We start from the raw sequence: 23,631 nt of genomic DNA on the forward strand, positions 1-23,631 counted from the left end.
TTGGCACCCACATTTGAGAACAGGATGTTGACTACACCACTTGGTTTCTCTAGTAACTATTTGACCAACCTCAAACTATCTCGTAGTTAAAAGTTAACAAGGTGTGTTTAATTATCTACCAAGTTATACCACGCTTGTAAGGAATCACATAAAAAGCTTACTGTGGTCCATGTTGCCTTTTACGTTTTCTTTTGTTATTTTTTATTTTTACATCTGATAACTTCTGTTTTTTCCTTGCCATGTTCTGTACAGAAGAGTTGTCAGAATCTGTTTGAGACTCAGTGTCCTTCGGGTTTGAGTAAATAGCTTTATTGGTTCTGCAAGGAATCTTTCCGGGCATCTTCCCTAAATACTTGGCTGGCAACTGCTTCTTTTCAGAATTCTTCACACTGTCCATGGGATGCTGTAGTGCTTTCACAGCAGTTTGGTTATTTGCACCACCAGGTGACTCTAATGTGTGCAACACATTTCTAGGCTTTTCAGACACAGCCAATTTCTGAATCACGGGAGTCCCCAATTTCTGATGCAAGGGTGTGGTACACACATCTTTCAAATCTACAGGCTCTCTTTCATGCTCTTCTTCACTAGGTTCACTGTCAGAACTCTTCTCTCTTTGCAACTGAGGCTTTTTATTACTACTTTTCTGGACAGATTTTTTAAGCTCCTTCCTTGGACTTAATGCCACTTTCTTAGCTACTTTAACCTTAGGAAGTTTCCGCTTAGCAGTTTGTTTCCTCTTATCTAAATGCTGAGAAGCTTTTGAAGCTGACTGCAGATTCTTGGAAGACTTGAGAGACTTTTTTGGAGACACAGTCTGTTCTTGCTGATGCCCAGATGAGGGTATAGGCAAATCTTCACTTGGTAGCACCCTTGTTTTACATTTTTCTGCATCAGATGTTTCTGTTTCCAATCCAGACCATGACAATATCAGTTCTTCAGCTTCTGGTTTCCAGGATGTGTTCTTTTTCTGGTTTGGAGAGTCTTGCCTAAGTGCGTCCTTTTTAGTCTTTCCTATCAATACACAAAACATTTGGCCATTAATACCTTTTTACATTAAACAGATACATGTTGACATCTGAATGCCTAAAAATAAACCAAAAAATCAAAATGGGAAAACAAACAAACAAAAGGTATCACTAAATCAGGTTTGTCCCTGAAGGCTAAAAGAAGGCCTTCTCTAAACTATAGTGTATAAAAACCTTTTTAGTGTACTTCCAGTATTTCCTAACAGAAAAAAAGGGAGCAGAAATGCTACATTTAGCTTGCTATTGAGTTTTCAGTGTTTCCTGCTACAAACCTTTTCACAAATAATTCCTAAAACCCAATCCCCTTCAGTCTGAAGCATGCATCTTAACCTCCTTCCTACCTACCTTCTACCCTACGTACCCTACCATGTGGGTACCCTACCTTCTACACCAGCTCATAAGGAAAGATGACACCACTAAATTAATTTTTAACATCCTAATAGGAAGGGCAAAGAGGATGGGAAAAGTGAAGACACTCTGTCTCACTGCCTCATACACATCCAAATCTAACTGTGGAACTGAAACATCAAAAAGGAATCCATTAATGTCTCTCATCTACTTTATTATAATTTCCTAATAAACCACCACAAAATAATCCAGTAATATGACCTGGAAGGAAAAGTTTAAGGAGCTGTTAAAGAACTTACCTGTATGAGTACTCTTTTGGCTTTGAGATTTAAGGACATTTCCTTCACTCTTAGAGATTGGATCCGATTTTGACGTTCTTTTGATGTCAAAGGCTCCGACATCCAGATTATTCAGTTTCTGTTTAGTAAGTGCTTCAACCTGTGTTTTCCTGTTCTTGCCTTTCTTACTCTGTGTCCTGTTCTGTTCAGAGGGTTGAGATTTAGAAACAGGAGTTGCAGAGCCATCTTTTTTTGATTTTCTGTTCTTACTGGGTATCGAAATCCAAGAAGTAAACGATGCACCACCTGAGTCATCAATTAAAAATTCACATTCATTTTCGATTTCTATATCTTGATCTTTCACAGGAGGAGGTGATGGAGGTGATATCGAGGCTGAATATCTACAGAAAGCAGCGACAATGACAAATCATTTTGGGCGGTGGGGTAAACTGACTTTCAATCTTTAAGATCTAGTGGTGATTCCAGAACACCTAAACACAGTGTAGAACATTCTTCAGAATGCATTAATTCATTGCTCTTTAAGTTTCCAAAAAGAGCACAAGGCCTGCTTCTTCTTGCTGATGCTGGACAGTCAACTGGACAGATGCTGGACAGTCAATTTCCTATGTAACCAGTCAGATCCAGACTAGCTCTGAAAAAAGACTGCTTGCTCACTGTAAACTTCAAAATCAAATAAGGTTTTCCTGAATCCTCTAGGCTACCTATCAAAACATCTCAGGCTCTGTCTGAAACACTATTCAACAGACATTATTCAACACACCATTTTACTGGCAGACAAAACCAAGAGCACTGTTAAATCCTACATAAAATTTTGAAACAACCATTCAAACCCTTTCTCAAGTGGCATTTTTAAGTAATGTTCAACTATCACAAAATATGCTCCCAGACTTTGTTTATAGATAAAAGGATGTTATTCTGATATTCAGACCAGAGTTATTTTAATAGCAAATTATGTTCCATATTAAGCCTCAAAACAAACCTCTGTCGAAGTGTTCCTGTTGCTACAGCTGCTAAGAGAGCTGAAGAGAAAGTCTTCTCTTTCTGCACAGAAGATGTAGCAACGGGGTCTGTCCCTTGCACAAGAACAACCTGCTCATCTCTCCCAGTCTGAGGTCCTTCCAAATTTTCAACTTCTCCACAGCTCTTTGCTGCAGCAGGTGTATTCCAGCCATCAAGACATAATCTGTGTATGAAAAACAGCATTCAGATATATTGCTATAAATCTTGTGAGTGCACAATAAAGTATTGTGAGGAAGAACAGATGCTCCTTCTGACAGGGTCTCACTTCTTATGAGTGAGTTTCCCCTTGGTAATTTGCTGAAACACAGCCTAGCTGTAGTACTTCCCAGCACAGCAGCATGTGTCCACAGCAATACAGAGTCTTATGGTGACGCTTGATCAAAGTAAAGGCTGCTCAGTAAGACAAATTCCTAATTTGTCCTAATGTGCTTCAGAAATTGTCAGGTTTCCTAGACTGTAGGTACACTGTCTTCCCAATCTCACTCCATCAATGGGAATCAATGGGATCAGTGTCAGTCCATCTCTATGATCTACTGTACAGGTTCAGCCCTCCAGGAAAGCAGAACTGTGGTAAGGACCACTGGCCAATATTGCAGTTGGGCTTCAAATTTTCCAGTGGGGAGATAGAGATCACAGTTTAAGTTTTTCTATTTCGTATAAAAAACTTGTCTATTCAGAGTGAGAGGAATGATGACTGCTCATTTCTACTTTAACAAATTCTTGTTAACTTCTAAGGTCAATACTGTCAACAGGATTCACTGAAAAGTCTGGATGACTTAAGAAGCTGATACTTTGGTGAACTTTTCTGCAAAGAGTTCAAGTCTATTCTGACAGGCTTCCTACACTTGGGTGCTGCACTTATCACCAGAATATTTAATAAAAAATAATTCTGTCCTTCCTAAAAACAGATATGGAAATTTTCTAAAAAGCTTGGAATTATTTTTTATGAGTTCACAATCTAAACTTATAAACGATGGAAACCACTGTGTTGATTTACCCTAAGGTGGAGGGCACACAGGGGATGTAACACCACAGCCATGTTCAGCTCTACTTACTTAAGTACAGGAGAACTTTTCCCTTTCTCCACAGGAAAAGGTGATCCAACAGACCTGTGATCATCCTCAGGGTCCAAAAACTTGGCAGGACTTCGGCACAGTGCTTCAACATCTTCTAATGTATTTTTTTTGCTTTCGGACACAGGAGACTCTGGTTTTTTAGAAACATCTACATAATCATGTATTGCAGGCTTCAAGGGTGATTCACATGACTGTCCTGCCATATATATAGAACAGGTTTAATTCCTCTACTCAAAACCTTACCAAAAAACCCCGAAAACCCCTTAATTCAGTAATAGTGGGACCAACCTCTGCTGCTGACTGGTTTTAGCAGTGATGTAGGTGAGGATTCTGGGGAATAACAGGCTCTTTTCACAGAGTTGGTTGATCCTGCCTTTGGCTGTCATAGTTGGTAATGAATAATGAGACAAAGTAAAATATTTGATAAAGCAACAGTATTTTGACAGGAATACAAATTTCTACAGAAATTATATTCTTTCCTTCCCTTAAATCACACTCATGTGAATCACAGTTCTATTTTAACTAAACACTTCAACTTTCTATCAAGTAAGACTTTCTAGAAGTAACTATAAATTTCAAATAACAGGAAAAACAGTGTGCACAGCAAAAATCTATATGAAGCTTTAAACAGGCATCCTGCTAGCCTCCAGGCAAGCTATTCTTTTCATTAGAATGAATTATTTTAAACAATTTAATTCACCTTTCTTAAGACAGGCTGAGGTTTTGCAAGAAATTATTTGACATTATATGGTATTCTAACACCAAACTAAAGTAAACAAACACCATTATAAAGGATGCCTGTTCTCAACCCTGCCATTAATGGAATATCCAATTTTAAAAAAATAGAATCAAACCATTAAAATTAAATATACTAACTAGATTATTGGCATCATTTTCCCAGCACACTAACAAGGCCTTCAACTTGTTTCCACTCTTCAAGAAAGATACATATATATAAAGTTATTGTACAGATAACTATCAGGAGTTAATGAGTTTTTGTACAAGCATCACCTTTCAACTCTACTGTTCACCATTTAGCTAAGAACTGTGTCCATATATCTAGCAAAGTGGCCAAAACCAACTCCAATGGAGTCCAAGACAGCCATACCCACCAGCAGCAATAAGGCACCGTGCTCCAACCCGAGACCATAAAAAATTTAAGTGTCCTGGACAAAGAGCTGAAAAAGCTTTTACTAGAAAAAAATCTGGAAAATAAGCTATTAAATAAATCTAATTACAGAATATTTACTGTTAGAGCACAACAAACTAAGAAAAAAAAAATTACAACAACTATTACAGATGGTTAAATTGTAGCCTATATACTGTTACAAGTGGCATATGGAGCTTCTTCAATGCTCCTACAGAACTAAATCCTACAGAACTAAATTTGTACCCCAGTGAAACTGTACCCAAAGCTATACTGTGACATTGCCATAACTAACTCACACTTTGGCTCTGCATTGAAGTCCTCTTCCTATTTTTGACAACAGGAGCTGAGTAAAGGGTTGCATTTGGAGAGTTTATTGTAAGATCACTGCTGCAACCTATGGAGAAAACACTGTAAGTATGGGGATCTTGGAATTGTCCAGGTCTCATTTATTTTAACGAGTTGCTACAGCTGCTAATGTCACGTAAATACAAACAAGAAAGGAATCAGCTACTCAGGAAAGATTATCTTTATAAGACAGCTAAGACACAGTTTTAAGCAGCTGGGAAGGGGGTGCTTTTCAAGACCCTGAGAAAAACTTTATTTTTATCCATTTTATCTCTAATTTTTATTTCTATTTACTTACCACTAAATATAATATAAAGAAGAAATTATTTCTTCTTTCACCAGCAAACTGAGTAAAACACCAAATAAGAGCTTACTTTCAAAACAATCCTGTATGAGTTTCAGCACGTTTTGGCCTGGCTGTACATCAATCTTACTTCTAGAAAGAAGAGGAAAAAAAATATTTTAAATCAAAAATATCAAATGTTCTTATCCCAGCAATATTAAAGCAGCAAAGTTCTTACTTCTCAATATTTTAAATTATTATTTCCTCTAGTCTCAGCTTCAATATACTTTTACCTATCATTTCCACACATAGATATCTGCAAAGAAACTTGTCAAAATAAGAATTCCAGAGAAAAAAGCCTCACTGCCACAGATTATGATGAGAATGAAGAATTCTCTCTACATAAAAGAAAACACACAACTACTTCCCTGAGGCAAAAGAGCTTTGGAATGAAGAAAGTCTCTCTTGAAATAAATATTTTTTGGGCAGAAGTGAGTGATTCACTAGCAGACAATGTTGATCAAAACCAAAATAATACTAGAAAAGACATGGAGTATTACTCCCATAATGATCATTATACACCTTTAAAACCAGCTGATTTGGTAGATTTGGTAAGCTCGTGAAATGCAAGTCTAAAAATGGATTCCAGTAACAAGAACCTGACAGGGTTCTGACATGCCTTTAACGAATGCTACAGCACTACAAATACTCCAACTCATCTCCAGCATTTACCAGCAAGGTCCAAATACGCTGGAACTCTGTGTGGGCTTCATTTCTCTACTTCTCAAAAGGCAAAATGTCTGCACAGACTACTCCTTCCATACTCAGGCAGCCTAGTTAGGAGCACCTTAGGTATAGCAACACCACAGTTTGCTGCCTCAGCAAAGGAAACAAAGGAAAACCTTGGGGCTTTGTCCCCCAGCACTGTTTGCTCCTCTCACCACTAAGAAATACAAGAAATCTGGGAAACATTGTATGATCAGTTTAATAGGATACACCATACAGTTTTGACATTATGCTCTCAGATAAAAATCCACATAAGTTTTCCAGAATCTAAGAATAAAACTTTAAATGCAAATTACCCTCCTCCATGGCAGAATCTTGCTCTGTAGTCTTTTTTTAAATGATTCTGTGAAGAAATAAGAATAAGTTCTTACTAGGCATAATGACACTTGACAGGAAAACAAGTAAGCAAATATCAAGCATTCTCCAGCCATCGTAAACTAGTGGGAAAGTGGGAGTTACTGCAGCCCTGTTTTCCTTAAAATGCCACAGCAGCTACAACCCCTGTAAACAACTGCCAGAAATTCAGCTTTCCACAAGAACCATCTGTTGCATTTGAAGTCAGAGAGTCTTACAGGAGACTTACGTGACAGAAATCACAGAGAATGTAAGGATTTGGCTATCATTTACTCAAGTGTAATGGCTTATCTTTAAAGTAAGGAAGAGGAATGATCTACTACAAAGCAAGCCAGGACATAACCAAACATCTGCTGCTGTGTGTTAACTGCTCACGTGATGGTTCTTACCTGTTTGCCACAGGCACGACCACACTGACAGGCAGTGAGATCACATCGCTGTGCCATGGTAAAACTACAGCCTCAGTTAAGTCCCAGTGCCACCTCACACACTTGAAACCCGAATATAATCAAAGTCATTCAAATAGAAAACATGACTCCAGTCATCTACTACTACAACTGGAGCAGTAATACTTCAAACGGCAACATATTATCAGTGTTACCTTCTACACCAACAAATGAAATAAAGCTGCTGACCTGGAAACAGGTAAAGAACATCGAGGATACAAATGGGAAGAAAGGTCTAGAAAAATTCAAGCACTAAGCAGAGTGCAGTTTTTCACAGACGTGATAGGAAAACATCTAAAAAAATGTAAATGTTTAGCTGAAAAACAACTACGACCTCTTATTCATTTGTGTAAATTTAAAAAGTATGTGCAGCTTGGAGATTATCTAGTCCTAACACAACGGAATTCAGCTCGTTTTTCTGAAGTTTGCTATACTGACAGTACTTTGCCCTTTATGATTCCTCTTTGGATATTACTTCTGGTAACAAAAATAACCAACACCACACATGGATTGATTGCACTGGAAACTTTCAATATCAGCCTTAAGTGGCAGAAGGAAACTCTAGGTCACACGGAGAAACAATTGACCAAAAGCCACCCCTTCAGAAACTGTGCAGAACCACACTCCAGTCAATCTGACACTCGGCCTTAAATCTCTTCCCCTTGCAGCAGAGTGTAGCACAATCCACTGGCACGCAGCCTTTCGCACTAAAGAGACTGAAAATCTCCTGCAACGGACCTAAAAGTGCTTTGAACCGTTCATTTATAAGTGTGCTCGCATCGCCCTACACATGAAGAGTTTTAAAACTCAAGATGAGCACGACTGTGGCGTGCCTGGACAAGTGTCCGGCTCTGTACGCGCTCGCTCGCCCATGGAAGGCGGCTCTCCAGAGGCAGCCTGAGGGAAACGGGGCTCCCGACAGACTAGCCCTCGGAGCACAAGTGTCTATGCAAGGGGCCCAGACGCGAACCCGGAGGACACGGTGCGCCAACCCCGGCCCCCCGCTCCTCAGGGAGAAGTGGAAGACCCCAGGGTGGGGCGGAAGAACGACCCCGCCCCTCCTCCGGGAACGCGCCGGGGGCCGCACCTCTGGCTCTCCGGAAGGGACGGGCTGCAAGCCCACAACACAGCGCACAGACAGACCGACAGGCAGGCGGACAGACCGACAGACAGACACACCCCCGCCGTCCCCGCATTCTCTCACCAAGGCCTCCGCCATCCCGGGCCGGGGCTCGCGCGCACCCCGCGCGCCGCTTTCGAACCCGGGCGCCTTTCCCGCCGCGCGCGCGCCCACGGCCGGCGGGGACAGCGACGCCCCGGCCACGCCCCCCCGCCTCCGCCTCATTGGTCGGCGGCCGCCGCGCGCCAGCCGGAGACGCTGCTTTTTGGCGCGCGCTTGTGGCGCCTGCGCAGGAGCGGGGGCTGTCTCCGCCCTGGGCTACTGTCTTACTTTCCCTTCCTTGATGAGACCTGCGCGGCGATGGGTCCCGTTTCTCTGTCCTCTCCTCGGAAACGCCAGTTCAAATTCTCGGGTTTCCAAATGGCCACTGTCACTACGGGGCGCTGCAGTTTTTTCTTTAAAACGTTAGTGAAGAACTTAACACTGAGCAAAAAACAAGTGCTTGATAACGTGAGGGCGCAGTGCCTTACAGTGGCCGCGAAACGCTGCCCAAAAATATAGTTTTAAGTGAGGGTTTTTACTGCACACTTGTGACTGGTACACCATCCCTGTTCTTTCTGACCACTATGGGGAAGGCCCACTGTTTTTATGAAAGTACAACATAACCTGAGAAGTTTGTGCTTTCTTTTCATGAAATACTTAAGGTCACTTTGTGAACCCGGTGCTGCTCCATGTACATCAGGTTAGAGTTGCAGCTTTTCCTCACTGTGAAATTGAAACCTGCGTGTTGCTGGGAGAAGTAGGAACTTAAATACTTTGCTGGATCTCACTTTTGCCATGCAAAATTATTGACTTACTAGCAAGACAGTTTTGCTGGTATTAATGCTGTAACTCACGACACTTTTAAGCTTGAGTCTCAATAAGCTTTCTGCACTATGGATAAACACCCACATTAGCTACTTCAACAACCACACAAAAGATACATTTAAATTAAAATAAATGCTCAAAAGCTCTCTGGTCAAAATTTATCAATCTCTGGAGAAAGGTTTAGATTGATGCACTGTGCTGCACATATGCTTTCTGTAATTGCACAACAGGAGATAATTTACTGGGATTGATAAACCTTTCAAGCTAATGTCAGCTTCCTTTCTTCAAACAACTGGCCTACAGCCACACTGTTTCAAAGACACAAGGAAAAATTAACAACCTTTACTCATGTTTGATAACTCAGACAGATATACAAACTCTTTGCCTACCTCAAACCCACATTATTTCAGGACGTTAGATGCCATGATGAGGGTGACAGGGTTTCTGCATTCACAAAGATCCAAATGGTGCCAGAGTTGTTCTTTCTATGTAGTCACTATTCTTGAATAGCTTTTTGGTTTGGTTTTTTGTGGTTTTTTAGTAAATATTCACTTATTTATCCTATATAGGAAAAGAGTGGGAAAATAAGATGGAAACATCTACTTTTTACTCATGATATAGGTAAATCCATCAGATGCACCAAATCAGTCTTGGTAACAGTAGCAAGATCTTCACAAAGAATCCTCACTACTCCTAACATTAAAGAAACACCTTGACTAACCCCAGAGAACAGCTGAGAGGGGTGCTAAGTGCCTCATGCTTTGCATGCACAAACATTCCTGCATCTATATTAAGGATGCTAGAAATTCCGGGAAAGCTAGTGTAAATATGAGCAAACTCTTCAAGAAAGCATTTGAGCAAGAAAGATCTTCAATGCTGATATAAAGCTTCACCCCTGAAAATCAACTGTTCCTTCAAAGAATAACATTATGAAAGAAAGCTATTCAAAGTGTTCTAGTGGAAAGACAGTTCTTCAGTGTTGCGGGAAGAAAGCTAGCTCCACAGGAATAGAGCATCAAATGGTCCTAGACAAACACAGTCTTTCATTACAATGAAAAAAACCCAAAACAAAACCACAAAAAACCTCACAAACAAACAAAGACAAAAAAAAAAAAGCAAAACAAAAACACACCAAAGAGAAAAAGCAGTTCTCAGATTCCAGATAGTGCTACAAGCCTCTAGCTTGGTAGCACTGGTAGTGACAATGCTGAAGATCTGGAAGACCAGCACCCCAAAATTCACTTTCCCAGTTTGATTGAACCCTTTGTGTCATCATGCTGAGCATCTGCTGAGACTTTTGATAAAAAGCAGGAACAGATTCAGAAACGGGCTGTATCAAATACAAATTCACACAGAATCAGCCCACTCCACTGCAAAACCTTAAATATAAATACATTCACTCTCTGTATCAGCAGTTCAAAAAGGTTTAAAACATAAAAAGTTTAAATGAGCCACTTGACATGCACAGTTCTCCTATACAAAGTCCTCTTGAAGTTATTAGTTTTAAGATTTTACTTAGATAACTTATATCCAAAAATTTTAAAGGTCTGCTAATAACTATCTAGAGCCATTGTGCATTGTCAATTTTTCCATAAGCAGCTTTTTAACTGAGGAGAACCCATTCATAGAACAGACACTCATCCAACAGATACACACAATAAGAGCAGCACAGAGATACAGCCATGTCTGTAAATTTTGGCTGTGATCCCAGCCAGCCTTGACCTGCACTTTTTGACAAGGGTCTCAAAGCTGTATGCATTGTCATTAATAAAAGCCACTCTATTAATTATATCTGAAAGTTTACTTTAAACCCTGAAGACAGTCATATGGCATTCTAAAAATGTACTGAGACTTTACTATTTTTATGTGCTGCTTATTTCAAAAGCATAAGCATGATGTGGACACCACACTAACATACCAGAGTATACTTAAAGTTTCATTTGTTTCTCAGTCTCCAAGTGTGAGAGGTGATGGTGCTTTCAACTTGATCTAAACCTTTAAGTGATCCTTAGCACTAAATAGTGACTTCAGGTAAGAGTTCAGATTCTAATACTGCCACAGTGAAACACATTTTAGTTGTTATTTAGAAGGGGAAACTTGCTGTCTGCTTGTGTTTCGTCTGCACTCAATCTAGCCACCTTTTCTCCTGTTTCAAAAAGTTTCTCTAAAAGAAGTTCATAAAAAAATGAAGTTAGGTAGTTTAAAAAGCAGTATTATTAATCTAGAAAATTATATCTATAAAGTGGACTGACTGTAAAATTATATACACCGTCCAGAAGACATCACACACGCAAGACTGAATCCAAAATATTGAAACAATTATATTGATTCCAGGTATTCAGTTCCATACATCTTGATGTACAAGTTCCAGTTTATAGATTTGTATTCTACCCTTGCCTCATTCTACCATGGTGGTGAGAAATAAAGAACTACCAGCTCAAGTATCTGGTGTTTAAATGATAGTTAAGTGATGACATTTCTGTACCACACCTCTGCCTCACCGCAACAAATCTAGTCCCTAATGACTTCCAAATAAACAAGATCTTTACACTTCAACATCTGAGAAACTGATGATGATAAAAACCTGTGTTCAGTGCAAGTCAGACTTGGACTATGGACATGTGTACAGCAGAACCACTCACTATAAGGAAATGGTTACCAAAAGGAGTTTGGTATGACAAACATCCAGAGACATTTGCCTTTTCCTCCCTTTAGAGTCACCATGTGCTATAGTGATTTTAATTTGGTGAGGGCAGAAAGGCTCAATCACATTTTCTCTTTCTTGAAGACAAAGTTTTATTGTTGAAAGTGCTAATTCAGCTCTCCGATAGGTTTTCACTTCCCCCATACTGCAGTATTCTGGAAAGAACAGTCTCAGTGCAGATAATCAACAATTACAGCTCTCTGGACTTCAGCGGAGTTTTGACAATTTACACCTGTTTCCTGGGTTTCCATGTTGAGACTGACATAAGATAGCTGCTCTGGCCACAGCACCACTAACCAACGACACAATAAAGCAGTTTGTCTGCTCTTAAGTGGGAGGCTAAGCCTTTTGAATGGATTAAATCTCACGTGTAGATGGCAAGAATGAAATTCTTGTTTAAGAATTAAGTAACATACGAAATGGATTTAAGATGTTCTTAGAACACCAGGAGCATAAAATGATGGTTTCCCTGTTTTTTGCACTCTTCTCTAAGCAGTGCCTAATTTGCACACTTGTTAGGTTCACCATTCTTCTTGCTTTCTTCAGCTCCCCACAAATCAATACAAATCTTGTCTTTAAGGTAAGGACTGTACTGGACATTCCATCTCACAGCGTGACCAATCCTCCTTTGAGCGAACAGGTTTGAAGAAAGCAGGAGCAGAAGAGACATAAATCCAGTTTGTCTTCAGTGCAAAGCCACTGATTTTCACCATTTAATTAAGGCTTCACCAAAAAGAAATACATAGTACCATCTTTAATAGCTGAAAATTAGCACACTCCTTTGAGAACAAATGGTCCATGAGTGACTTCTGTGCCTCTGCCATCAATTGTCTTCCTGAACGAAGTAGTATCTCACAGGGGGCCCTGGCAAGTCTTCTTCTCCATCAGTCTCTGGAGCAAATGATACTGTCAAATCCACATACTTCTTATCAGGTGATGGTTTCACAAGTTTTTGCATCCTATAGAGAAATAAAGCAAGAGTTTGTTAAAATACCGGGAGGATTGGCAGTGGGAATTCAGGATCAGACTAGGATGAATTCCACTGCCAGCAGTATATACTGGTCTAACATACTACAGGCCAAATTAAAATGAAGAATTAAGCAATTAAGCCACCTTTAAATTTTGACACAAAAGCTGTTTCTCCACCCAAGATCCAGCAAATCGTGTTCCATTTTCTTGATAGACGTAGCCCATTAGAGAGCTACTGCATCGTTCACCAACAAGTGATCAGTACAAAAGAGAAGAACATATGGCCAGTTTTGGATGGGATTCCTCACAGATGTAATTCTTCTTTGGCATCCCAGAGAGGCACAAGGCAAAGTTAGATTTCTGTGTAGGATTTCAGTCAATGAGGAGGAATAAGTTCTCTGTCTACCAATAAAGGCCCATTTTAGTATATTAGGAAGAACTACTCCAGTGCAGACACCAGGTAAAAAGTTCTGATGGAAAGTAATTCTACTGGGGTTATGGCACTAAGTCCTTGAATTTCAAAGGTGAATAGCAATGAGGGGGAAAAAACAGCCAAGATCTGGGACTTCTTCCTTCATGACCACAAAGTGAGTTTGAACTACGTAAGGATGTCACGTATTAGCGCAATTTCCCTCCTTTGCTCTCTGCAGTCTCAAAAGCTACAGCCAATGCTTGGAAGTTGAACACTGGAATACTGAAGCAGGTCAGCCAACCTCACTTTCATCACATATCTGTAGATGGCTCAAGATTATTTTCTTGCTAACCTGGAGCACTTGTTCATGAGGCCAGCTCAAATGCTAAGAGGCTGAGGGAATACAGTCAATCATTTCTATTCCTCACAGATCACTTAGAGAAGGATTTCCCTTCTGGGTATACTTTAGTATGCAGGCCAAAAAGCTGCTTTCCCCAAAGCACTTGTTTCCTTGCAAGAACACAAAGCATTAGCCTCTTCTCAGCAGAGATACTGAGATAATATTTAGTTGCATGAGGAAGTCCCAAGCTACAGAGCAAGGCAAATAACTACGTTTCTAAAACTTGCTTTTAAGGAGTATGCCACCAGTTAATGCTGCAATTCTGAAACGAAGAAAGAGTCTGGTAATGCTTGTCATATTACAGCATGATTTTAAGCAACTTAAGGAAAAACAAACACACAGGACAGATCAGAGTTTGCTGTGCAAATATCTTTTGGGACTATTTGTAACAGAACCCCAAGTTGCTGCTACTACATGGAAAGCTTGAAGCAAGTCTCAGAGTAGTAAGAAATCCTAATATTCACAAGAAGGCAGCTTCACACCATACCTTTGACTTCATTCATTACATACCTCACTCATTCAAAATTATTTATACAGCTGTAAGAGAAGGCATATAAACAACTTCTTTTTAAGAGGCTGTAAATTCTCATCTTAGTATGCCAGGCACTCTGAAGGCAGAACCAGCTTAAAGGCTCTTCTCTCCCAGGAAGTTTGAAGTAGCTTGCTCATACTACTTTGCCTGATATTACCAAGTGGCAGACCTTCAAAACAGGTACTGATCAATGCATCAGCATTAGCTTTAAGCTAGTTTCAAAAGGTTCTAAATTGTTCCACTTGAACCACAGTACATTCTTTCCCCCCCCCCCAAAAAAAAACCAAACAACTTATTGTCAGACTTCTTCAGCTTTCTCATTCTGGTATTCATCAGTTAGAGCAGCATTTTGGAAGTCTCCTGCCCTCATCATAGAAGTTAATTCACTTTCTCTTTTTTTATTTTCTTTTTGTTTTCCAAATGAAAGAAATTATCTTTTTTCTTTCCAAAATATTAACGACTAGCTACCACTTCGAGGGAAAACACTGCTGTTAGACACACATCCTTATGATACAACCAATGAGTGTAATTTGTATGTGCACTTGCACCACTCAACTCGTTTTCCAGTTATACTCACGTGAACTTTAATCTTTTAATGTGGCCTGGCATCACAGGAACATAGAGCATTTTGACTCCCTGTACAACCATAGTTGGTTCAATTGCATATTTCTCCTGGAATTCACAAATTAAAGCTTATTAAAGGACTAGAACAGCTGCCCAAACCAGCAGATACTACTGCTGCTAATACTACAGCTAACTATTCAAATCCATAGAATCCCAACCAGAAAACTTGCTAATGCGTGGACTCTGACAGAAGTTTTATTAAGATACATTGAACCAAATGAATTAACAAAGAATTTGAAAATAGGCTTGGATGTGTTTACTTAAGATACATTCCCATTGACATTAATTATTACTAAAACTATTCTAATTTGAACAATAACTTCATGAAAGAAAAGAAACCAAAAACCAAACCAATAACCCAAAACAAGAAATCCCTTTTCTCTTGTCTTGTACTAACCCAGTACAGTAGATAACTTACTCTGACAGCATTTATGAAGTCCAACAGAGTAAAATCCTCTTTCCCATGAATTGTCCACCTGTCCCAGATGGTAAATGAAATCCCATTTCTGTTTTAAAAAATGAAAGGTTGGTTGTTACTTTAGAATGTGAACTCAGCCACTTCCTTTAAATGTGTCTTGAAGAACCGCCGTGTCTTTTAGGAGGTGCTGTTTTATCTTAAGCAAAAATCTCCTCCCTCTTTGCTGCAGTTTCTCCAGCCTTCTTACCTTACTAAGCACAAGACACAGTAAGAGCTCCAAGTAAACATGGTATCTGGCAATGAAGTTAATGAGCTTTCAGACCTACTGAAAAATAGCTCTTGTATTGAACGAGATGCAAAAGTGTGTCCAGGATGTTTCCTAAGAACAATGCCACATGTCTAACTTGTCTAGATTTTTAAAGCCCCACGAGTAACAGCTTCCACTGGAAACAAAACTAAGCCCTTAAACCCACTATATTTTAAATTAGGATGGATGAGTATGTGCTGTATTTTCCAAAGTTCTTGAGCAATGCAGTACTAAGAGGATCACTTACACTTTTAGCAGTATATAGTAAATGGATAACAGAGTGTGATAGCAAGCATGAAGTGATTCATCATTTTACAAGTTTAAACAACAACAACAACAAAAAAAACTTTTAACATCTATGATGTTTAATTGAGTATGGCCATGAACTGTGGTTCCATCATAGCTTTGCTCTGTGAGCACGTAAGGCCTTAATCTGGTTATCTGGATTTAATAACTATTCAAACTTCACATTGGTTTTAATGACTCAGCAAGTTTCAGCATCAATTAGCAGGTTTCAAAATACCACCCTCGCCCTTCTGCCATTGTCCTTCCTACCTGATTTCCGTTCTTCTTACTTCAGCAGTTTCTGTAAAGACCATTATGGGAATGGCTAGGTTCAGAAAACAGTTCTTGTATGCATCAGCTGGGTAGCCACCCACAACTTTGATGAGTTCCAGTGCAACCTGCAGTAAATGAGAATTTACTTATTAGGTTTTAGGTACTGTGTAATCAGTACTAGTGTAGTTATAAGGCCAGCAACTACAGAGAAAGTTGTTAATGAGATTGGCCTTTGTACAATCGGCAGAATAAATAACATCTGGAAATGCAACCCACTATGCCACAGAAATAAATTCTGTTGTTGCCAAGAGAAATACTTAAAACAGTGTTCCTAATGTAGGACTCTTTCAAAAACTGTTTAATTCAAGAAACCTCCACAAAGCATGAAGTTCTGTTGAGATGCACAAATGTGAACTACTACAGAACAGATCCTCTCCACTCTTGGCAGTGGCACTCTGATGGAAGTTCTTATTAATGGTAGAAAACAAACCAAAAGGCTGATTTCTTTGTGTCCAGCAAATCAAATAGAAAAGCATCAAAGGCTTAGCATGTTAAGGAAACTTCCCTGTCTGACCATCCAGGAGCCACTCTGGTAATCATGTTAACAGAGACTTTAAGTGCTGGGGCCAAAGCCCCTTCACAGCAGGTAGCTTCACTACCTGCAGGTGCCCTGCTTCACTCACTACCTCTCCCACTCTCATAGTCTTCAATGGCTCAACCCTGGGTTTTCCACAGAAGAGTCTCAGACCTCTGGTTCCTTTAAGTAATTTTACCATAGTACAACAACAGAGTAACAGCACGAGCTGCTGCCTCTGGAGAGGGACCCCAAACAAAGGACTACCTGGGCTTTTGTACCCTCACAGTCTGTGTGCTCAACAGTCTGGGGTCTTCCAAATGAGTCCTCAAAGCTCCTGCTGTGTCTCTGAGTGTTCTTTCACCTGGCTGGAGCCACAGGTCCCCATGCCCCTTGTGTAAAGTTCACAATCTCTTGCCTAGGGCTCTCACCACCCTGAGCTCCAGCTTCAGCTGGCACTGCAGCTGCACACCTGCACTGAATGTTTTCCACAACAACCACATCCAGAACCAAACACCTTTTGTATTGGTACATGAGAAGTAAATCCATTTCTTTAAATGAGGCTCTGTCAGGGTAGCACTAACTGATACCCACACAACAGTGGTTTCAGGCAAGAAAGAGTAAGAGAAATAAATATGCATTTAAAAAGCATACTCACCAGCCCTGATACTGCAGCAGTAGCTGTTGCAATGGCAGGAATAATCTTTCCTGCAATGCGCTTTGTTTTGAACCGATCTGCTGCTTCAATGTTGTACATCTTGGCTCGCAAGTTTGATGCGGCTGTTATGAAATCTACATGCCCATTACTATCATCATCTTTTTCAAAGGATATGGGCTTCATTTGCAAGTCAGCTGCTCATTAAAAAAAAGAAAAAAATTATTATTAGAAAACTGAAAATGTCCTAAACATAGCTTACAGGAACCAGAATCTTAACAAACCAAAAATCTCACATCCTGGAGCTTGGTTCCTTACTTGTTTTCCTATACTAGAAGTAGAAATGCCCCTATCAATACCACTTGTTAAAAGAGTGTAATGACAGAAATATCAACAGAGCTCCATAATTTTATTTTCCTTGCAACACCAGGAATAAATTTCGGACAGTCCTATGGATGTTTCTTATACGCCCCACCTCACTACGCCTCCATCCTATAAGCTCCCTCTATAAGCTTTGTTTATCTGCAACCCTTTCACTATGGACTCAGTAGCATGGGAGTCCAGAGTTTTGGGTTGACACTCCAAGGGATGTGTTAGAGACAAGCTAATCTTTCACCTCTGTGTTCATGGGCTAAAAAAGCTGGCATGTAGTTTTTGCCCGATGACCTCTTCATGTGGCCAGGCACAAAAGCGGGATCTGAGCACTCTCATTTTAACATATCTAGAAGATGCTGAGGAAGACTCCAACAGACTTCACAATTAAGGATAATTTCAGATTGATTCCTCTAAGTAGTAACTCTCAGCCTTTTCATACCAGAATTGCTTTCAGTCCATCTGGGATCTAGCCAGCACCCTTTCCCTCCTTCAGAGTTCAATTCACTGCCACTGCCTGCTTGCTGTCATCAGTGTTGTAATTACATACAAGCGTAACAGAGAGCCCCAAGACTTGCAGGCATCTCAGAAATACAGAAGCATAAAGTAATGCCAAGCAACAGGATGGATATCTGCATAGCACTTCAGAACACTTTAGACACCAGCTCTGCTTCTTGTAGAATTAAAGACCTGAATGCCGCTACTGGCAGTGCAAATGCAAGACATTACTGAGCTATGAGGTTTCAGAAGTTTGCACTACTCACCTTCCAGAGCTTCATTGGATAGTATAGACTTCTCCAGCTGGAAAATAGCATTTCTTTCATCCTCACTGCTGACAGGAATATGATCTGGTTTTCTTGCGGTTTCATCAGTCTGTACAACCTGCAAGTGTGTGCAGTGCTTGAGTAATAAAATACATGAACTTCAGACAGCACGAGTGTTAAGTGTACTAAATTTTCTGTCTTCCCTGCAGTCTTTCCTCCCCACTTCAAGAGAGACGTAGATTTACTGGAGCAAGTCCAGCCAAGGGCCACAAAGATCATTAAAAGACCAGAGCATCTCTCACATGAAGCTGTGAGAGCTGGGATGGTTCAGCATGGAAAAGAGAAGGGTCAGTGGGATCTTATCAATGTGCATAAATATCTGATGAGGGGAAAGTACAGAGAGCACAGATAAACTCTTTTCACTGGTGCCCAATGACAGCACAAGGGGGTATGGGCATAAATTGAAGCAAACAAAATTCCTTAAGAAAAATATAAAAATACTATAAAGAAAAAAAAAACAAACAAACAAAAAACCACCCCAAGCAAAACTGTGAGGGTGGTTGAACACTGGCAGAGGCAGCAGAGAGGGTGTGGAGTCTATTCTCAGAGATATTCAAAACCCAACAGGATACACTCCTTGATGACCTGCTCTAGCCACCCCTGCCTGATGCAAAGGGATTGAACCAGATAGTCTCCACAGATCCCTTCCAACTTCAATCATCTGTGATTCCAAGTCACAATACCAGTTTGGCGTCATAAGGCAAGCATTCATAAGACAAGTGTTAACACTGTGCAAAAAAATATGAAAACACCCTGGAATACTTGATAATTTTAAATAGTGACAAATGTTAGGCACTGCACAATAATGCTTAAGCTACTCTGAAATTAACACTCCAAAAATAAACATGAAAGTAATGACACTTCCTTTACATTAGCTAGAAAGAAATGACAATTTGACACTAGTCTTGGATTGTTTTAAAGTTGCTTATGAGTAAAATTTTACTACTTTTATTAAAATAGTATAGACGCATGTAAACTTAAAAAACCTTGCAAAGTTACAATCACACTCATGCATGGAAAACAATAGTATAAAAAATCATTTCAAAAAGGCAACCTCCCTCCATCATTTTCCATTTAGCATCTGGTACATAGATACCATAGCTATACCAAGTCAAAGCAGTCCTGTATGCCACAGTTGTATTTCCCCAAAACACATTATAATTTGTGTTTATTTCTCATTAGCATTGATGCAAGAAGTAGTTGAAGATGAGGGACACTGTTTGTGGAACATTTTATTTTTTTCTTTAAACTAAATATCACACTTACTTTGTTTGAAGGTCTAAACTCTGGTACTTTCACAGCTGAAATAATAGTCAAAATAGTTTCCTCTGACAAATCCTGTTAGGTTTTGAAGAAAAACAATTTAAATTCACATCAACGCAACAAGACTGTATATCCAGTAGCATTTCAAAGAACACCAAACCCAAAAAATCTCACAAATATTCAATGATGTTTCAGTCAAACATCACCATTAAAACACCAAGTGACATTTCAGTTACTACAGCCAGTCAACTGGTGGGAAGTGCCTAGCACTTGAAAACTCAATAGAAGTGTAAACGTGACTTACAGGAAGTTCCAATTAGAAAAGAAAAAGGGTAACAAGAAAAACAAAGTATAAGCAACACAGAGGCTGTGAGTAGTAGAAAATAAAAACCCCAGAGCACAGCTAAGACACTTAATTGAAAAAATGCCTTATAGAGATCTTTTTTCAGTTCAGTAGCTATATTACACAGGAGACAGGTGCATCAAAATAATAATTCCCAAGTTCAGTGCTTACTGAAAATATCAAATACGCCGCGCATTTCTTCTCCAGATTAGGGATTTGAATATAGACGAAGAAGTGTAAGCAGTTGCTGAACAGCCAGTGCTGAAGGATAGATTACTTTAAGAATCACTTTAATCAATTTTTGGAAAGAACTGGCAACCAGACACCAGGTCAAAGCCGAATACATACAACCAAGTTATGCGCTGGGAACACTGTTACAGTACATGGATTACCTTTTCAGTGAAAGGAACACAGTACACTGTTGCGAAGAGCTTTGCTGCACTCACAATGAAACCATAGTGCCTAAAGAAAAGAGAAAGATTTTTGGTGGGTTTTTTTTTTTTTTACTTCAGTTGCTCAGAAGTTTGCAATCATATTCAAAGAAATCTTGAACACATGGAGAAACGGAATTCCCATCTTTCAGAGCAGACAGTACAAAACAGATGGCATGTTTTGACTGACTCAGAAGTTGTCCCCAAAACTAAGCAAACTTTGATCAGTAAAGAGTTACTTAATGAAAACCATATTTAACCTTTGCAGTCAAGAAAACAACTGCTCACATGACATCAATATGATAATAAAAGACTTCACCTCAGAAATAATTTGATATTTGCCATGATCTCAGTTTTCACTCAAACTAAAAAAGGCAATCCAGACAGTTTCTCAAAGCAGGTGTACATATGCAGCAGATGCATGCTTTTCAGTCCTTCAACCACATCAATTTTTTAAATTATCTGTAATACCCAAGCCACCTAGATCAGACCCACGTTGTTAGGAAGAAGGGATCCCTCCACTAGGTCATACTAGGCAGACAATTTAATTTAGCATGTCTTGCATTTCTTGATGTGGGACAACAGAGGCAGGGAGGTATGACAGCAACAACTCAGTAAAATTCTGTAGTCACAGAAGACATGAAATGGGTTGTTCTAAGCTATTTCACCTTAGATGTCACACCTTCCCGCAGCACCCTCCAGTGAAAACTAAATTACCTGTAGTGAAAGCATGAGACAACTCACCAAATTTGCCACAGATTTGTAAGACTGTGCACTAACACCCATCGATACCAGTCCAACTTCTAGCACTATAAAGGCACTGCCTTACACTTTCTGCTGTAGATTGAGTTTTATAGAAGCTATAAAACATCTAGAAAGCATCTGTGGCAGTACTATACTTACAAAGGATCATTAAAATCAAACTTCACTGGGAAAGGTGGCCTCTTTGGTGATTGCCAAAACAAACCTGTCAAGAAGAGAGACTTAAGATGAAACCCTAAGTAACCAGGAACAGCAATACATGATGTATGCCATGAATTCACAACAGGCACAAAGGGGCATTTGTACTTACTTCCATCTTTTAATCGTGTATCAAGGGGAAAGGAATGAAGGAGCTGAAGAGCCTAGAGGAAAAGTCAGAGTAGCTTTAGTAATTTGTCATATACAGATCGACGTGACCACACTAAATCAAACCTTCTTTTTAGTAATGACATGAAATCTCGATTCACTCCAAATCACAGCTGAAGTAATTCAAAGAGTTAAGAAAATCTAAAGATGACTGTGTCAAGACGGACAGCTTAAAGACAAGTACTACTGGACAGTGACTTGCCCATTCATTCACAGACAATGATGACAATGTCACCTCATCTGTACAAAGTCCAAAAAAGACCCTTAATCCAAGAAGCAAAACATTCCCCCCACCCTATTGTCACTTTAAGATTATTGCATACAAATTCGCAATTGGGAATGCAACATTTTGTCAATGTGACAATTACCACCAGGGCTTCCACAGGCACAGGTATGCTTATCAATAAGCAACAGCATGATCACATCTTTCCTACAAAATTACACACAATTACATACTTTAAGCAACACTGTGGACCAGATTCTCAGAATGACTGGCTCTTATTTCAGACAACCTTTGAGAAAATCAGAGTTATGAAGCTGAGTTCAGTAACAAAAGTTTAGTGCAGGAAACAAAAATCTGTCGTTCTTTAGTGAAAGACATCTGATAATCTCACTATTTTGGAAAACACAGTACCTAGTAAGCTGGAAAATTGCCAAGAAAACTGCTTGAAGACTACTGAACAGAGCTACTAGAGTGAGTTAATAAACCAGACCTAGAAGTGCTACAGTAGAAAGGGATGCAGCATTTTTACCTTTCAAGTACATCTCATTATTTATGAAGAAATGGAAGTGAGTGCATAGATTTGGACACCTAGTTATTAGAGCTACCAAGTTTTCTAAAGTCCTCGTCAGTCCAGTGCCACCTCATTTACAGGTCTTACCTACCTTATGGCTAAAATACTTCTCAAATTTTACTCTTGCTAGTTCTACACATTGAGTCCAACTTCGGGGTCTTCTACTGAGCGTTTTAATAACATGAAAACAGCCTTCTAAGCTCTCTCCTGATTTTATTCTCTAGATAAAGAAACATGAAAGTGTTAAAACAGACAAGATTCCTTCAAATCCAGTCAAACAGTAAATATGTTTTTAGTAATCCATAGGCGAAAGGAAACAGAGGGTCAATTTGTGAAATATTATCCCTTGTGTGATCCTCTTCCCTGGGTTTTTTTCCCCAGGTGCTGTGGTCTACTTGATTTACTTCCATCCAGCCCTATGGACCACAGTCACAAGAAAAGATAGTAAACATTTGAATCTAATTTATTACATAGTTGAATTCACTTCAAACTCAGTGTTCCTTTTATTTTTTCTAGATAATTATACATCAGTGTGACATATACTAATCATACGCTAGCAGTGCCTCAGTCTTTCTGAGAGGATGTGAGCTAGAGAAACTTTTAATTATGAAACACACCAGAAATACTGTTCATCTGATGATCAGCTAACGACTTGGCCAAATAAGTCTTTAGGTTTTCTGGAAAAAGTCAGAAACTAACCCAAATCTCACAGAATTTAAATAGGAACAAAATCCACAAAGCAGTAGTTTAAACCCTGTATTTTACCCTGGCAACATTCCCTTACCTGTAAAACTTCTTCTGCTGATGGATAGGTTTGCCAGAATTTGTTAAACAAAGAAGGCTTGTGAGAAAACGAACTTTCAAACTATAAAATAAAAAGAAGAGATATGGTATTTTGCAAGAAGTATATCAGATCGCCCACCTTTCCAAATACACATTTAGTTATGCTGAATCCCAGTAAGCTTATCCATTACCTTATCTCTTGCCCACTGTATTGTATGCTCAATGGCAGCTGGGAAAGACTTCAAGGTGCAAAAAGGTATTTCTTCTTCCGGTGGATCCCGCTGTAATTAAGGAAAGTTGCATGTAAATGCAAACTTATTAAAGTTTATTGCTAATAATAGCAACAAAAACTTCTAGACTATAGGTTTAAAACTCCACTGTTGTAATATACAAAATGGCTTATTTATGCTTAGAAATTTAC

The 23,631-nt window shown here is 39.4% G+C and overlaps 2 protein-coding genes across 7 annotated transcripts in view; both read right to left on the reverse strand.

The window, feature by feature from the left end:
* The window catches only part of CENPC (centromere protein C), a 28,259-nt gene extending 19,854 nt beyond the window's left edge, over window positions 1-8,405 (reverse strand). For 4 of the 6 annotated variants that reach the window (XM_032685341.1, XM_032685343.1, XM_032685342.1 and 1 more), the window contains exons 1-9: window positions 8,337-8,405; window positions 6,629-6,675; window positions 5,638-5,699; window positions 5,215-5,312; window positions 4,057-4,147; window positions 3,748-3,964; window positions 2,652-2,855; window positions 1,673-2,052; window positions 162-1,011 (exon numbers count right to left, since the gene is read on the reverse strand). In XM_032685341.1, the coding sequence (XP_032541232.1) occupies window positions 162-1,011; window positions 1,673-2,052; window positions 2,652-2,855; window positions 3,748-3,964; window positions 4,057-4,147; window positions 5,215-5,312; window positions 5,638-5,699; window positions 6,629-6,675; window positions 8,337-8,351 (1,964 nt within the window). In that variant the 5' untranslated portion in view covers window positions 8,352-8,405. Of the gene's footprint in view, window positions 1-161; window positions 1,012-1,672; window positions 2,053-2,651; window positions 2,856-3,747; window positions 3,965-4,056; window positions 4,148-5,214; window positions 5,313-5,637; window positions 5,700-6,628; window positions 6,676-7,719; window positions 8,158-8,336 lie in introns of those variants that run through there. The other 2 variants (XM_032685345.1, XM_032685344.1) reach the window with 2 other exon arrangements.
* Window positions 8,406-11,420: 3,015 nt separating this feature from the next.
* Window positions 11,421-23,631, reverse strand: part of UBA6 (ubiquitin like modifier activating enzyme 6) — a 30,471-nt gene continuing 18,260 nt past the window's right edge. Inside the window, exons 22-34 of the mRNA XM_032685339.1 lie at window positions 23,402-23,491; window positions 23,212-23,292; window positions 22,519-22,647; window positions 21,578-21,629; window positions 21,409-21,472; window positions 20,467-20,536; window positions 19,735-19,806; window positions 18,409-18,526; window positions 17,276-17,469; window positions 16,041-16,168; window positions 15,179-15,266; window positions 14,714-14,808; window positions 11,421-12,782 (exon numbers count right to left, since the gene is read on the reverse strand). Coding sequence (XP_032541230.1) covers window positions 12,647-12,782; window positions 14,714-14,808; window positions 15,179-15,266; window positions 16,041-16,168; window positions 17,276-17,469; window positions 18,409-18,526; window positions 19,735-19,806; window positions 20,467-20,536; window positions 21,409-21,472; window positions 21,578-21,629; window positions 22,519-22,647; window positions 23,212-23,292; window positions 23,402-23,491 — 1,317 coding nt within the window. The 3' untranslated portion in view covers window positions 11,421-12,646. The remainder of the gene's footprint in view (window positions 12,783-14,713; window positions 14,809-15,178; window positions 15,267-16,040; window positions 16,169-17,275; window positions 17,470-18,408; window positions 18,527-19,734; window positions 19,807-20,466; window positions 20,537-21,408; window positions 21,473-21,577; window positions 21,630-22,518; window positions 22,648-23,211; window positions 23,293-23,401; window positions 23,492-23,631) is intronic.

Source organism: Chiroxiphia lanceolata, chromosome 4 (assembly GCF_009829145.1).
Source record: "Chiroxiphia lanceolata isolate bChiLan1 chromosome 4, bChiLan1.pri, whole genome shotgun sequence".
NCBI lineage: Eukaryota > Metazoa > Chordata > Aves > Passeriformes > Pipridae > Chiroxiphia > Chiroxiphia lanceolata.